At 46.9% G+C, this 13,991-nt stretch overlaps 1 protein-coding gene across 1 annotated transcript in view; it reads left to right on the top strand.

Annotated features, from left to right (window-relative positions):
* The window catches only part of LOC123772650 (leukocyte elastase inhibitor), a 30,856-nt gene extending 17,680 nt beyond the window's left edge, over positions 1 to 13,176 (top strand). Inside the window, exons 4-7 of the mRNA XM_069324461.1 lie at positions 3,391 to 3,564; positions 7,699 to 7,903; positions 10,090 to 10,238; positions 11,144 to 13,176. Coding sequence (XP_069180562.1) covers positions 3,391 to 3,564; positions 7,699 to 7,903; positions 10,090 to 10,238; positions 11,144 to 11,348 — 733 coding nt within the window. The 3' untranslated portion in view covers positions 11,349 to 13,176. The remainder of the gene's footprint in view (positions 1 to 3,390; positions 3,565 to 7,698; positions 7,904 to 10,089; positions 10,239 to 11,143) is intronic.
* Positions 13,177 to 13,991: the final 815 nt, after the last annotated feature.

The raw sequence follows: 13,991 nt of genomic DNA, 5'->3' as shown, positions 1-13,991 counted from the left end.
TCTTCTTTAGTCAGTGTTCAGACATTTTGCATTCTCGGAACATCTATAACCTCGGGGTTCTATCTTTTTTTACTTGTCCTATTTTAAACCTACAGAAGATATACTGGGAGCCTCGCATTGACTAGGATGTCGTGTAGAGATATTCTTTTCTTCCAGGCCAGCATCGGGGTGTCGACAGGAAACAATTTCCTTATAGTGAATTTCCTTTCATCAAGGCCCATAAATCATTGAGTTTGATCCTACAAGTTTTCGTTGTTGAGGGTAGAGGGCAGCCATGCCCAGTCTTGCTATAGTTGTTGATGGTAGAGGGCAGCTATACCACGTCTTGCTATAGTTGTTGATGGTAGAGGGCAGTTATACCCAGTCTTGCTATAGTTGTTGATGGTAGAGGGCAGTTATACCGAGTCTTGCTATAGTTGTTGATGGTAGAGGGCAGCCATACCCAGTCTTGCTATAGTTGTTGATGGTAGAGGGCAGCCATACCCAGTCTTGCTATAGTTGTTGAGGGTAAAGGGCAGCCATACCCAGTCTTGCTATAATTGTTGAGGGTAGAGGGCAGCCATACCCAGTCTTGCTATAGTTGTTGAGGGTAGAGGGCAGCCATACCCAGTCTTCCTACAGTTGTTGAGGATAGAGAGCAGCCATACCCAGTCTTGCTGTAGTTCTCACAGTCTCCGTGGTGTAGTGGTAAGACACTCGCCTGGCGTTCCGCGAGCGTTATGTCATGGGTTCGTATCCTGGCTGGGGAGGATTTACTGGGCGCAATTCCTTAACTGTAGCCTCTGTTTAACGCAACAGTAAAATGTGTACTTGGATGAAAAAACGATTCTTCGCGGCAGGGGATCGTATTCCAGGGACCTGCCCGAAACGCTACGCGTACATGACACTAGAAAGAAGACGAGAGAGATATCAAATAATATACACCTGGAAGATACTGGAGGACCAAGTACCAAATCTACACAGTAAAATAACAACGTACTGGAGTAAACGATATGGAAGAAAATGTAGAATAGAACCAGTGAAGAGCAGAGGTGCCATAGGCACAATCAGAGAACACTGTATAAACATCAGATGTCCGCGGTTGTTCAACGTCCTCCCAGCAAGCATAAGAAATATTGCCGGAACAACCGTGGACATTTTCAAGAGGAAACTAGATTTATTCCTCCAAGGAGTGCCGGACCAACCGGGCTGTGGTGGGTATGTGGGCCTGCGGGCCGCTCCAAGCAACAGCCTGGTGGACCAAACTCTCACAAGTCGAGCCTGGCCTCGGGCCGGGCTTGGGGAGTAGAAGAACTCCCAGAACCCCATCAACCAGGTAACCAGGTTGTGGGACTCCTCTTGTATCAATCCTCCAGTTTTATACTGTATTTCCTCTTATCACTGTGCATGTGATGAAGGGAGGGTGTGTGTGTGCTTGTGAAGCTGCGGTATTACAGTACTGTGTATCATGTGTCATAATACAGGTATCACAATGTTCTCTTTCTGCGCAATATAACAATAGTCTGATATATTTATGAGAAAAACTTTTGGAGTGTGGCGATTGTTGAGGGTAGAGAGCAGTCATACCCAGTCTTGCTGTAGTTGATGATGGTAAAGGGTAGCCATCTTCTTGAGGTTATCTTGATATGATTTCGGAGCTTAGCGTCCCCGAGGCCCGGTCCTCGACTAGGCTTCCTTTTTGTTACACACCCCCGGGAAGCAGCCCGTAGCAGCTGTCTAACTCCCAGGTACCTATTTTTACTGCTAGGTAATAGGAGCATCAGGATGAAAGAAACATTTTGCCCATTTGTTTCCGCCTCCATCGGGGATTGAATCCGGAACCTCAGGACTACGAATCCGAAGCACTGTCCACCCAGTTGTCAGGTCAGGCTGGATATGTTGCTGGGTATGTATACTGGGTATGACGGTGCCATACCCACTCTTGCTATAGTTGTTGAGGGTCGAGGGCAGCCATACCCAGTCTTGCTATAGTTGTTGAGGATAGAAGGCAGCCATACCCACTCTTGCTATAGTTGTTGAGGGTCGAGGGCAGCCATACCCAGTCTTGCTATAGTTGTTGAGGATAGAGGGCAGCCATACCCGCTCTTGCTATAGTTGTTGAGGGTCGAGGGCAGCCATACCCAGTCTTGCTATAGTTGTTGAGGATAGAGGGCAGCCGTACCCACTCTGGTTATAGTTGTTGAGGGTCGAGGGCAGCCATACCCAGTCTTGCTATAGTTGTTGAGGATAGAGGGCAGCCATACCCACTCTTGCTATAGTTGTTGAGAGTCGAGGGCATCCATACCCAGTCTTGCTATAGTTGTTGAGGATAGAGGGCAGCCATACCCAGTCTTGCAACAGTTGTTGAGGGTCGAGGGCAGCCATACCCAGTCTTGCTATAGTTGTTGAGGGTCGAGGGCAGCCATACCCAGTCTTGCTATAGTTGTTGAGGGTAGAGGGCAGACATACCCAGTCTTGCTGTAGGAATTCGGTGCTATGTTTCTCCGATTTGATCCAGTCTCTTGACTGTCCAAAGTTTCCTTGTGGTATCACTTCAATGTCTCCCATGTTTTTTTTTTTTTCATATATACAAGAGTTGTTATATTCTTGTAAAGCCACTAGCACGCATACCGTTTCGGGCAGGTCCTTAATCCTATATTCCCCGGAATACGACCTGCCAAATCGTTTAACAACCAGGTACCCATTTTATTGTATGGTAAACAGAGGCTACAGTTAAGGATTTGCGTCCAGTAAATCCTCCCCAGCCAGGATACGAACCCAGGTCAAAGCGCTCGCGAAACAACAGGCGAGTGTCTTATCACTACGCCACGGGGATTTCAAAGGGCACCTGTACATGTTAGGTACCTAAACACTCACCACATAAGTGAGTGTTACAAGCCAGGAGAAGGTCTCCTGGCTTGTAATCTTCATTCCCAGAGATGCAGTTCACGCAGCCTTTCCTCATAACTCTTGCCTCTTAGTTCTGGAACTAACCTAGTGGCATACCTCTGAAGTGTCTCTCATTCCCAGAGAGTATAACGTGGGGGTTTCTTCAAGGAGATTGGCAGACAGGACGATTAAAGAAGATACGAATGTAGATTGTAGTCCTAGTAGAGTAAATGTAGACTATCTTCTTCTGTAGGTATCTTGTCTTAGCTAAGTGTACACAGGTGTCGAGGAATGATTGTTCTCACATTGTACAAACATTCCACACATTGTACAATTGTACCGGAGATGTCATCAATGTACCTGTAATAGAAGATGGGGGGGGGAGTGAGGAAGTAGTTAGTCATAATACTGTGGGTGTTGAGTGTAGTGAGGGCCCAGTCAGTCATAATACTGTGGGTGTTGGGTATAGTGACTAGTGAAGGTGTGTATGGATGGTATCTGAAGGAGTGACGTCTCGTACAGATGGGTGACGGAGGTGACCACGGTGGATGTGGGGGCCCCACTGATGCAGACGCCCACCGTCCAGGTGGACGCCTTGGGGGCCCTCCGGGTCTACTACTCGGGGCGCTGGCTCCACAGGTTCGACCCCAACCTCACCTTCGACAAGGGCCTCTTCTACATCACTTCTGAAGAAAGGTAATTTTTTTGGAATAAATTTAATAATTGATTTTAACGAACAAAAATAGCTTTATAAGATTTTATTTCGTTAACATAATTTTGTGTTGAGATACATCAGCAGTCAATAACCCGGGAGTAATGCAGGTGTATTGACCATTATTGACCCTTTCTCATCCAACTATGGTGTTGGGGACTGTCACCAGGACAGTCACCAGGACAATCACCAGGACAGTCACCAGGACAGTCACCAGGACAGTCACCAGGACAATCACCAGGACAGTCACCAGGACAGTCACCAGGACAGTCACCAGGACAATCACCAGGACAGTCACCAAGGCAGTCACCAGGACAGTCACCAGGACAGTCACCAGGACAGTCACCAGGACAATCACCAGGACAGTCACCAAGGCAGTCACCAGGACAGTCACCAGGACAGTCACCAGGACAATCACCAGGACAGTCATCAAGACAGTCACCAGGACAGTCACCAAGACAGTCACCAGGACAGTCACCAAGATAGTCACCAGGACAGTCATCAAGACAGTCACCAAGACAGTCACGAGGACAGTCACCAGGACAATCACCAGGACAGTCACCAAGACAGTCACCAAGACAGCCACCAAGACAGTCACCAGGACAGTCACCAAGACAGTCATCAGAAGTCATCAAGACAGTCACCAAGACAATCACCAGGACAATCACCAGGACAGTCACCAAGACAGCCACCAAGACAGTCACCAGGACAGTCACCAAGACAGTCACCAAGACAATTACGAGGACAGTCACCAAGACAGTCACCAGGACAGCCACCAAGACAGTCACCAAGACAGTCACCAAGACAGTCACCAAGACAATTACGAGGACAGTCACCAAGACAGTCACCAGGACAGTCACCAAGACAGTCACCAAGACAGTCACCAGAACAGTCACCAAGACAGTCACCAAGACAGTCACCAAGACAGTCAGCAGGACAGTCACCAAGACAGTCACCAAGACAGTCAGCAGGACAGTCACCAAGACAGTCACCAAGACAGTCACCAGGACAGTCACCAAGACAATCACCAAGACAGTCACCAAGACAGTCACCAAGACAATCACCAAGACAGTCACCAAGACAGTCACCAAGACACTCACCAAGACAATCACCAAGACAGTCACCAAGACAATCCACAAGACAGTCACCAGGACAGTCACCAAGACAATCCACAAGACAGTCACCAAGACAGTCACCAAGACAATCCACAAGACAGTCACCAAGACAGTCACCAAGACAATCCACAAGACAGTCACCAAAACAGTCACCAAGACAATCACCAAGGCAGTCAGCAAGACAGTCACCAGGACAGTCACCAAGACAGTCACCAAGACAATCCACAAGACAGTCACCAGGACAGTCACCAAGACAATCCATAAGACAGTCACCAAGACAGTCACCAAGACAATCCACAAGACAGTCACCAAGACAGTCACCAAGACAATCCACAAGACAGTCACCAAGACAGTCACCAAGACAGTCACCAAGACAATCCACAAGACAGTCACCAGGACAGTCACCAAGACAATCCACAAGACAGTCACCAAGACAGTCACCAAGACAATCCACAAGACAGTCACCAGGACAGTCACCAAGACAATCCACAAGACAGTCACCAAGACAGTCACCAAGACAATCCACAAGACAGTCACCAAAACAGTCACCAAGACAGTCACCAAGACAATCACCAGGACAGTCACCAAGACAGTCACCAAGACAGTCACCAAGACAATCACCAAGACAGTCACCAAGACAGTCACCAAGACAATCACCAGGACAGTCACCAAGACAGTCACCAAGACAGTCACCAGGACAATACTTGGTGATTGTGTTGTGGATAATTGTTTGATTATGCCACTGTGTTGTGGTGTCAAGTGACACCTTGTTATTGAGTTGTGGTCACAACACAGCAACACAATGGGAGAATCAAACAATTATCCACAACACAATCACCAAGTATTGTCTTGGTGACTGTCCTGGTGACTGGAGCCCCACACACGCCCACACTCCCCACTACAATTTTCCATTCTCCTTTCTCGCATCGTGGAACTAGGTGAAGCCCCTTTCCTCAGTACTCTAACATTGTCCCGTGTGTGTGTACCGTGTACCGTGTACCAGGTTCCTCAGTACTCTAACATTCTCCCGTGTGTGTGTACCGTGTACCAGGTTACCTTACCTTGAGGCTACCTTGAGGTGCTTCCGGGGCTTAGTGTCCCCGCGGCCCGGTCGTCGACCAGGCCTCCTGGTTGCTGGACTGATCAACTGGTTCCTCAGTACTCTAACATTGAAATTGAAATTGAAATTGAAATAAGTTTATTGAGGTAAAATACACACAAAGGGATGAGGTAGCTCAAGCTATTCTCACTCCGTTCAGTACAACGTGTTAGTACATACATAGACACACATCACAAACAATAAACCTGTTACCAAACATTCTGAGAGATAAACATGTACATTTCCTCCTTCACAAGTGGTATGGTATCAGACGTACACAAATACTTTTATGACCTAGTTATACGGATAATTCAACAAAATATTACAGTCTTGGTGCAAAATTCTTATATCTCTCAAGAATATCATCAACCTTTCCTTTGTGACACATCCAGGCTATTTGCTCAGGAACAGTCCTTATCTCAGTGTTTCTATATACATTAATCAACGGACAATCAAGAACATAATGGGCCAGGGTGTGAGACCTTAACATACCACATAGTTTACACTTCGTGTCATTATCATGAACATCTATCCCATATTCCCAGTAATATTTGTACCCAAGCCTCAGCCGCATGTACACAGAGTCACTCCAAGCATTTCTCCTTTTACCATAAGTGAAATGGGTGTTTTGACTCACATACATGTAGTGTTGCATGGTTTGACTTCTCTCATACATTATCTCTCTCCTCTCCACTCCTGCCTGTGCCTGAATATTTCTGATTTTGCTTCTTATTTGTCTCATTGTAAATTCACATTCAATGTCAACTTGTGGTTTTGATGTGGCACGTTTGGCCAAGTCATCCGCCACCTCGTTGAGCACTATTCCAACATGAGATGGAATCCACATGAATTTCACACTATGACCTTTCAGCTGTATCTCAGTTATTCTTCTCTTACAATCCTCAACTATGAACATGAAGACTGGGTTTCGACTGTTTAAGGACTCAAGTGCTCCTCGGCTATGGACAAATACAAAAACATTTTTGTCGTCATGACGTACTTCCTCCAAACACGCCAGAATGGCCTGCAGTTCAGCTTGTGTGGATGATATATAATTACTAAGCCGGAGTTCAATTATTCTGTCCACAGTCCCAAACTCCGTATATTCCCTTATTAGGACACCACACCCGGCCCTGCCATCCTCCGCCACCGACCCGTCGCAATATACATGTAAACTGTTGCCTCTTGGTAACCGAGATATCATGCTTCCATACAAACACCGTAATTGTCCCGGTTCATGATGAATCTTTTTCACCTTGAGGGGTACAATTTCGACGTCTATTTTCTGTACTTTCCAGGGAGCAGACATATTACCTTGTCGAGAGGGTTTACAGCAGTCAAGTACATCGTATTCCCTGAGGTCATGAGCTAATCCCCTCGTGTAGCGTGTCTCCCTCAGTTTCCTGGAAGTGTGTACGTCACTCAAGCAGGTCTGAACGCTCTCAAACAACTTATCCCCTCCTTTTCTCCGCATGAAACGAATAGCTACTCTAGTGTTAATGTCACGGACTCTATCACACACACTCTGTAAATTTAATTCCATTCTCATTATTTCAATCATTGCATTTCTTTGACATCCAAGAATAATCCTCATAGCCTCGTTCTGTATCAGCTCTAACATTGTCCCGTGTGTGTGTACCGTGTACCAGGTTCCTCAGCACTATAACATTGTCCCGTGTGTGTGTACCGTGTACCAGGTTCCTCAGCACTATAGTACCGTGTACCGTGTACCAGGTTCCTCAGCACTATAACATTGTCCCGTGTGTGTGTACCGTGTACCAGGTTCCTCAGCACTATAGTACCGTGTACCGTGTACCAGGTTCCTCAGCACTATAACATTGTCCCGTGTGTGTGTACCGTGTACCAGGTTCCTCAGCACTATAGTACCGTGTACCGTGTACCAGGTTCGAGATCCCCATGATGGTGGGCCGTGTGCAGGTGCCGCTGGGGTACTCGGCGGAGCTAGAGGTGCGTGTGCTGGAGCTGCCGTACGCGGCGCGGCGCGTCTCCATGTTCCTGCTGCTGCCTGACCACGCTGACCACGGCCTGGCCGCCCTCGAGCACAACATTACCCCAGACAACATTAAGGCTCTCCTCTCCACCCTCAAGGTTAGTCGCTCGCAAATTATTAACACATAATTGCTAACCATGAGTACTTTTTTGGTGTGGGGAAGGGGGGGGGGTTTAATTTAAATTTTGCCCCGAGGGGCAAGTTTATTGGGCATCGCCACTCATCTTGTGAGTGGACACACCGCCATAGTGACAGTATTGGGCAGCGCCACTCATCCTGTGAGTGGACACACCGCCATAGTGACAGTATTGGGCAGCGCCACTCATCTTGTGAGTGGACACACCGCCATAGTGACAGTATTGGGCAGCGCCACTCATCTTGTGAGTGGACATACCGCCATAGCAGCATGTACAACACTCCCCAATAGGAAGAAAACCCGCTGAGTTGTTCATCCTGTCACTTGTACCCAGACACAGCTGGGACTTGCTTAACTGTCTCAAGTGAACAGCTCCTCAAACAAGAAGATTAACATCTATCAACCCTTAAAAGCTTACGTTATCTTGCGGGTGCAAAATGGGGAAATCTTTTAAGAACAGTATCAATATTTGACAAATAGTGTTTTCATAACTCAAGCAATGTGGGGTTTATTATTCTACACATACTTCTGATGTCTCTCAGGTGTTCACATTCACGTAGATAGTGGTCAAGGCGGTGTCCGTCACTCTCACCACAGATTCTGCAACTTCGCTGATCAACTGTTGTTTCCATTCCATATCTCCATGGATATTTGTATCCAAGACGGATTCTCGCTATTACTGACTCTCTCCCTCGTCCACCTCCTCTTCGGCCATAATGACTGGGATTGCCAGCTGCAACCATGTTGTACCATCGTACAGATTCACTGGTTTGTGCTTCTATCCTCCTTTCCTCAGTTACCCTGTCACGGTGATGTTGCCTGACAATACCTCTAATTTGTAGTAGAGTCTTGGGTATGAAGTATTCAATATGGTCTCCTTCAGCACCTTCAGCAGCCAGCACATCTGCTCGTTCATTCCCACATATTCCAACATGGGAGGGGATCCACAGAAACTTGATGACTCTTCCCTGATTGGTAAGTACTCTTACAGCTCTCTTGATTTCAGCGACTATTGCAAGATTTTCTGCCCGATTTTTACTTAGGCTTTACAGTGCTGCTTTTGAATCAGTGCAGATCACTGCACCATTAGTGTTCCGTTCAAGAAACCTTAACGCCATAACAATGGCAGTTAGTTCTGCTTGCGTTGAAGAGGCATAGTTCTCAATACGTGCTTTTTCTTCATTTCTGCGTTGGAAAGTATAATCCTTGATTACCGTGTATGCTGCACCAGCCCTGCCATTGACAGGATTAGATGACCCGTCAGTGTAGATTTGATCTAGTTCATCTCCGGCTTCTTTATAAATGTCCTCGAGATACTTGTGCCTCATTTCTTGTGGTATTATGTTGGACTTTTTCGTTGCCATTTCATTGATGATGATCTTGCATGAGTCATCCTCCCAGGGAGGTAACCTCTCTACAGGCAGGAGCTCACGGGCTTGCTCAAGCAGGTGAAGTTTTTCGAAGTAGCAGACTGATCTGTGATGCCATTTTTTGCTTCTCCTGTTTCCCCCTGAAAGTAGCACAGAGCTCAGTTTTTTCTTAGCAATATCATTGTAATGGGGATCTCTGGCTATCCTTGTTTCCAAACCAGTATTTACCCAGGTCTTTCCTGAAAGTAAGCTTATCCAACTTAAAGTTATTGCTTTGTGTTCTACTTTGTGTTGATATATTTAACGTCATTAATAACGCAAGGTCCCAGCGTGTGGGTACTATAGTGCTGGTAGGTCCCAGCGTGTGGGTACTATAGTGTTGGTAGGTCCCAGCGTGTGGGTACTATAGTGCTGGTAGGTCCCAGCGTGTGGGTACTATAGTGTTGGTAGGTCCCAGCGTGTGGGTACTATAGTGTTGGTAGGTCCCTGCGTGTGGGTACTATAGTGTTGGTAGGTCCCAGCGTGTGGGTACTATAGTGTTGGTAGGTCCCTGCGTGTGGGTACTATAGTGTTGGTAGGTCCCAGCGTGTGGGTACTATAGTGTTGGTAGGTCCCAGCGTGTGGGTACTATAGTGTTGGTAGGTCCCTGCGTGTGGGTACTATAGTGTTGGTAGGTCCCAGCGTGTGGGTACTATAGTGTTGGTAGGTCCCAGCGTGTGGATACTATAGTGTTGGTAGGTCCCAGCGTGTGGGTACTAATGTGGGTGTTGACCAACAGGAGGAGAGGGTGAACGTGCGGGTGCCCAGGTTCAGGGTGGACGTGGTACCCCCGCTGCAAGATGCCCTCGTGTCCCTGGGGCTGACGGCACTCTTCCCTCCCCCTCTCGACGACCATCCTACGCTCCTCCTGCACGACATCCTACACAGGTGAACACAACCTTGTCCCTTCCCAGTTGCTCTCACTCGCGCATGCTCAGTGGTGCTTTATTCTTAGCCATCATCAGTCATCACGCTCATTTCCCGCTCCTTAATCCTGCAACCGTTTAAGGTCAGTAAACACAAAATGATAAAAGGTTGTGCTATAAATTTGACTAAAACGTCACTTTTTAGCTGAGAAACGTTACCCGAGTGGATGCTAGCTCCAGTCATGAGCCTCAGAAACACTTCTATCAAATTATTGTTTATTTTACAGTGTAATGATAATTCCAGCAATCCAGATACCTCAGTCTCACTTCCAATCAATCGTAGCATCTTCCAGACTCTCCAGTATCTCTTCGGGGCTATCGCAGCGCCTGCAAATGCTCTGGTATCTCTTCGAGACTATCGCAGCACCTGCCAGATGTTCCGGTATCTCTTCGAGACTATCGCAGCACCTGCCAGATGTTCCGGTATCTCTTCGAGACTATCGCAGCATCTGCCAGATGTTCCGGTATCTCTTCGAGACTATCGCAGCACCTGCCAGATGTTCCGGTATCTCTTCGAGACTATCGCAGCACCTGCCAGATGTTCCGGTATCTCTTCGAGACTATCGCAGCACCTGCCAGATGTTCCGGTATCTCTTCGAGACTATCGCAGCACCTGCCAGATGTTCCGGTATCTCTTCGAGACTATCGCAGCACCTGCCAGATGTTCCGGTATCTCTTCGAGACTATCGCAGCACCTGCCAGATGTTCCGGTATCTCTTCGAGACTATCGCAGCACCTGCCACACCCTCCGGTGTATTACAACTTGTAATACACTGTAAGGTGTAATACAGGGCCATGTATTACAACTTTCTAACCCTTGTATGACCCTGGCAGTGTATCACAACTTACTAACCATTGTGTGACCAGGGCGGTGTGCGAGGTGGTGGAGCGAGGAGAGGACTGGACGGCGCCTTCGGCCTCCGGAGGGCACCAGGTCGGCACCTTCGGCGACAAGTACTTCGAGGTGGACCATCCGTTCATCTTCTTCGTGTGGGACTACATCGGGAGCGCTGTGGTCCTCATGGGACGCGTGGTCACCCCGGTGCCTATCCTCCTGCCCATGGATAACTGACTCATGGGACGCGTGGTCACCCCGGTGCCTATCCTCCTGCCCATGGGACACGTGGTCACCCAGGTGCCTATCCTCCTGCTCATGGATAACTGACTCATGGGACGCGTGGTCACCCAGGTGCCTATCCTCCTGCCCATGGATAACTGACTTATGGGACGCGTGGTCACCCAGGTGCCTATCCTCCTGCCCATGGATAACTGACTCATGGGACGCGTGGTCACCCAGGTGCCTATCCTCCTGCCCATGGATAACTGACTCACGGGATGCGTGGTCACCCAGGAGCCTATCCTCCACGGCAACACAATACAGTACTAGTAACGACAACACACATGTGTGTGTTGTCGTCTCAAGGAACAATTGCCAACCTTCATCACCTATGATACACATAGTGACTGTCAAGTCTGTACACGTCATTAGTACATCTACCCTGAGGTAGACACGCCACTAGTAGGTCTAACAGAGGTAGACACGTCATTAGTACGTCTAGCCAGAGGTAGACACGTCACTTGTACGTCTAGCTAGAGGTAGACACGTCATTAGTACGTCTAACAGAGGTAGACACGTCACTAGTACGTCTAGCCAGAGGTAGACACGTCATTAGTGCGTCTAGCCACTTCACTAGAACATCTACCCAGAGGTAGACACGTCACTAGAACATCTACCCAGAGGTAGACACGTCACTAGTACGTCTACCCAGAGGTAGACACACACTGGTCAAGGTCATACAACAACACAGATGCTATACAAACTACAATCGTTGTTGTTTTATATTTAGCAACTTGGAACAAAAGCTTCAAGTAGCTCGGGCTATGGTGAGCCTGACAGCTGAGTGGACAGCACTCGGGATTCGTAGTCCTGAGGTTGCGGGTTCGATCCCCCAGTAGAGGCGGAAACAATTGGGCAGAGTTTCTTCCACCCCTGTTGCCCAGCAGTAAATAGGTACCAGGGAGTTAGACAGCTGCTACGGGCTGCTTATTGGTGATGTGTAACAAAAAGGAGTAGCCTGGTCGAGGACCGGGCCGCGGGGACGCTAAGCCCCGAATCATTTCGTTAAGATAGTGTGCATTGAATTTACCTGGCACAGGAGCGGAGCTATAACAAAGCTACAAATATTAGAGTTCTTAATGATGCTCTGTGTTGATGTCAGATATTATTGGGTGATGTATTTATATAAATATATTTATATGTATATGTATTTAAACATGTTTTTCTGTACATCAAACACATTTTAACTTTTAATTTTTAAGTTATACAAAATTTAGATATATAAGAAAAATCTGAGTCATATGTATAAGGATTCAGGCACTTGTCATATATAAATGTTAGTGTTCACATATTTTGTTTGTTCAGTACGTATATCCCAGAGAGACTAAGACAGATTAAATGTATATTCCAAAAGTTCTTCGATTATATCGTATATTCCAATTTTATTTGAAGAGTTTCCAGGGGTACAAGACAAAATTCGAGCCGTATTGTACAATATATAATTTTGTGATCATTGTTGTGTACTTGGCGGGAGAGTTACATATGTACAGCTGCTGAAGACTCCTGTGTACCACACATACACAGTGTGCACATATGTAACTCTTAACATTCCAGGCATACTTATAATATATCAACATTTTTAAAGCATACTTAATGTTCGTATATGTATACTCCAGCCATAGTTATGTATGCTCATAAATAACATAGTCTCCCCATGTAGTTAACATACACTCAAATGGTCTGCAATACAAGAGTTTCACCCAAACTCTAACACTTGTGTTCTGACGTGAGGTTAAGGAGCGGCTGAGGCCCTCACCTGAGGCCCTCACCTCCGAGCCCTGGTGTTGTCTGGGCAATAAAGTACATTATAAAATGTTAACTGTATTTCTGTTTACGCCTCTTCCGTTCCCGCCTAAAATAGTGGGAAAAGAGAAGTAGAGATGTGTTTACGACGTACAAGATACTTTGACATGGGCCAAGTGGTCCTGTAGAGTGAAGGACGGGCAGAGTTTTTTCTAGTTCAGTTCATTTATTATGCCCCCCATACCCATGTTGTGGGCGGTAGTGGAAAGGGTTACAGAGGCACATAATGGGCTCAGGGACTGAACCCCACAATTCATTTAGCTAAGCAAGTTACAATCTTGATGAGCTAGTTACAAAATTCAATATAAGTCGTCACGTCAGCAATGGGTTCGAGATCGACCATAAGTACAGTTTCTAAATTAAGTAACTGGCATATGTGGAGAGCTGTAACATCAACAATAAATATGGTGTAAGGTTCCTTGGTGTATACAGAGACAAGAGACTCATCTTCACCACCACATACACCACACACCAGTAAATATGGTGGCAGGTTCCTGGGTGTATACAGAGACAAGAGACTCATCTTCACCACCACATACACCACACACCAGTAAATATGGTGTAAGGTTCCTTGGTGTATACAGAGACAAGAGACTCATCTTCACCACCACATACACCACACACCAGTAAATATGGTGGAAGGTTCCTTGGTGTATACAGAGACAAGAGACTTATCTTCACCACCACATACACCACACAGCCACAAAAGTCTCAGACACGGTTGGTATACTTCCTAAAGTCAGATATAATGTTCCCCACTCTGCTATCCTCCCATTATACTACCCACTAATCTAT

Source organism: Procambarus clarkii, chromosome 14, assembly GCF_040958095.1.
Source record: "Procambarus clarkii isolate CNS0578487 chromosome 14, FALCON_Pclarkii_2.0, whole genome shotgun sequence".
In the NCBI taxonomy this organism is placed as follows: domain Eukaryota; kingdom Metazoa; phylum Arthropoda; class Malacostraca; order Decapoda; family Cambaridae; genus Procambarus; species Procambarus clarkii.
Note: the sequence above shows the minus strand (reverse complement) of the source record. Positions and strands in the feature narration are given on the sequence as shown.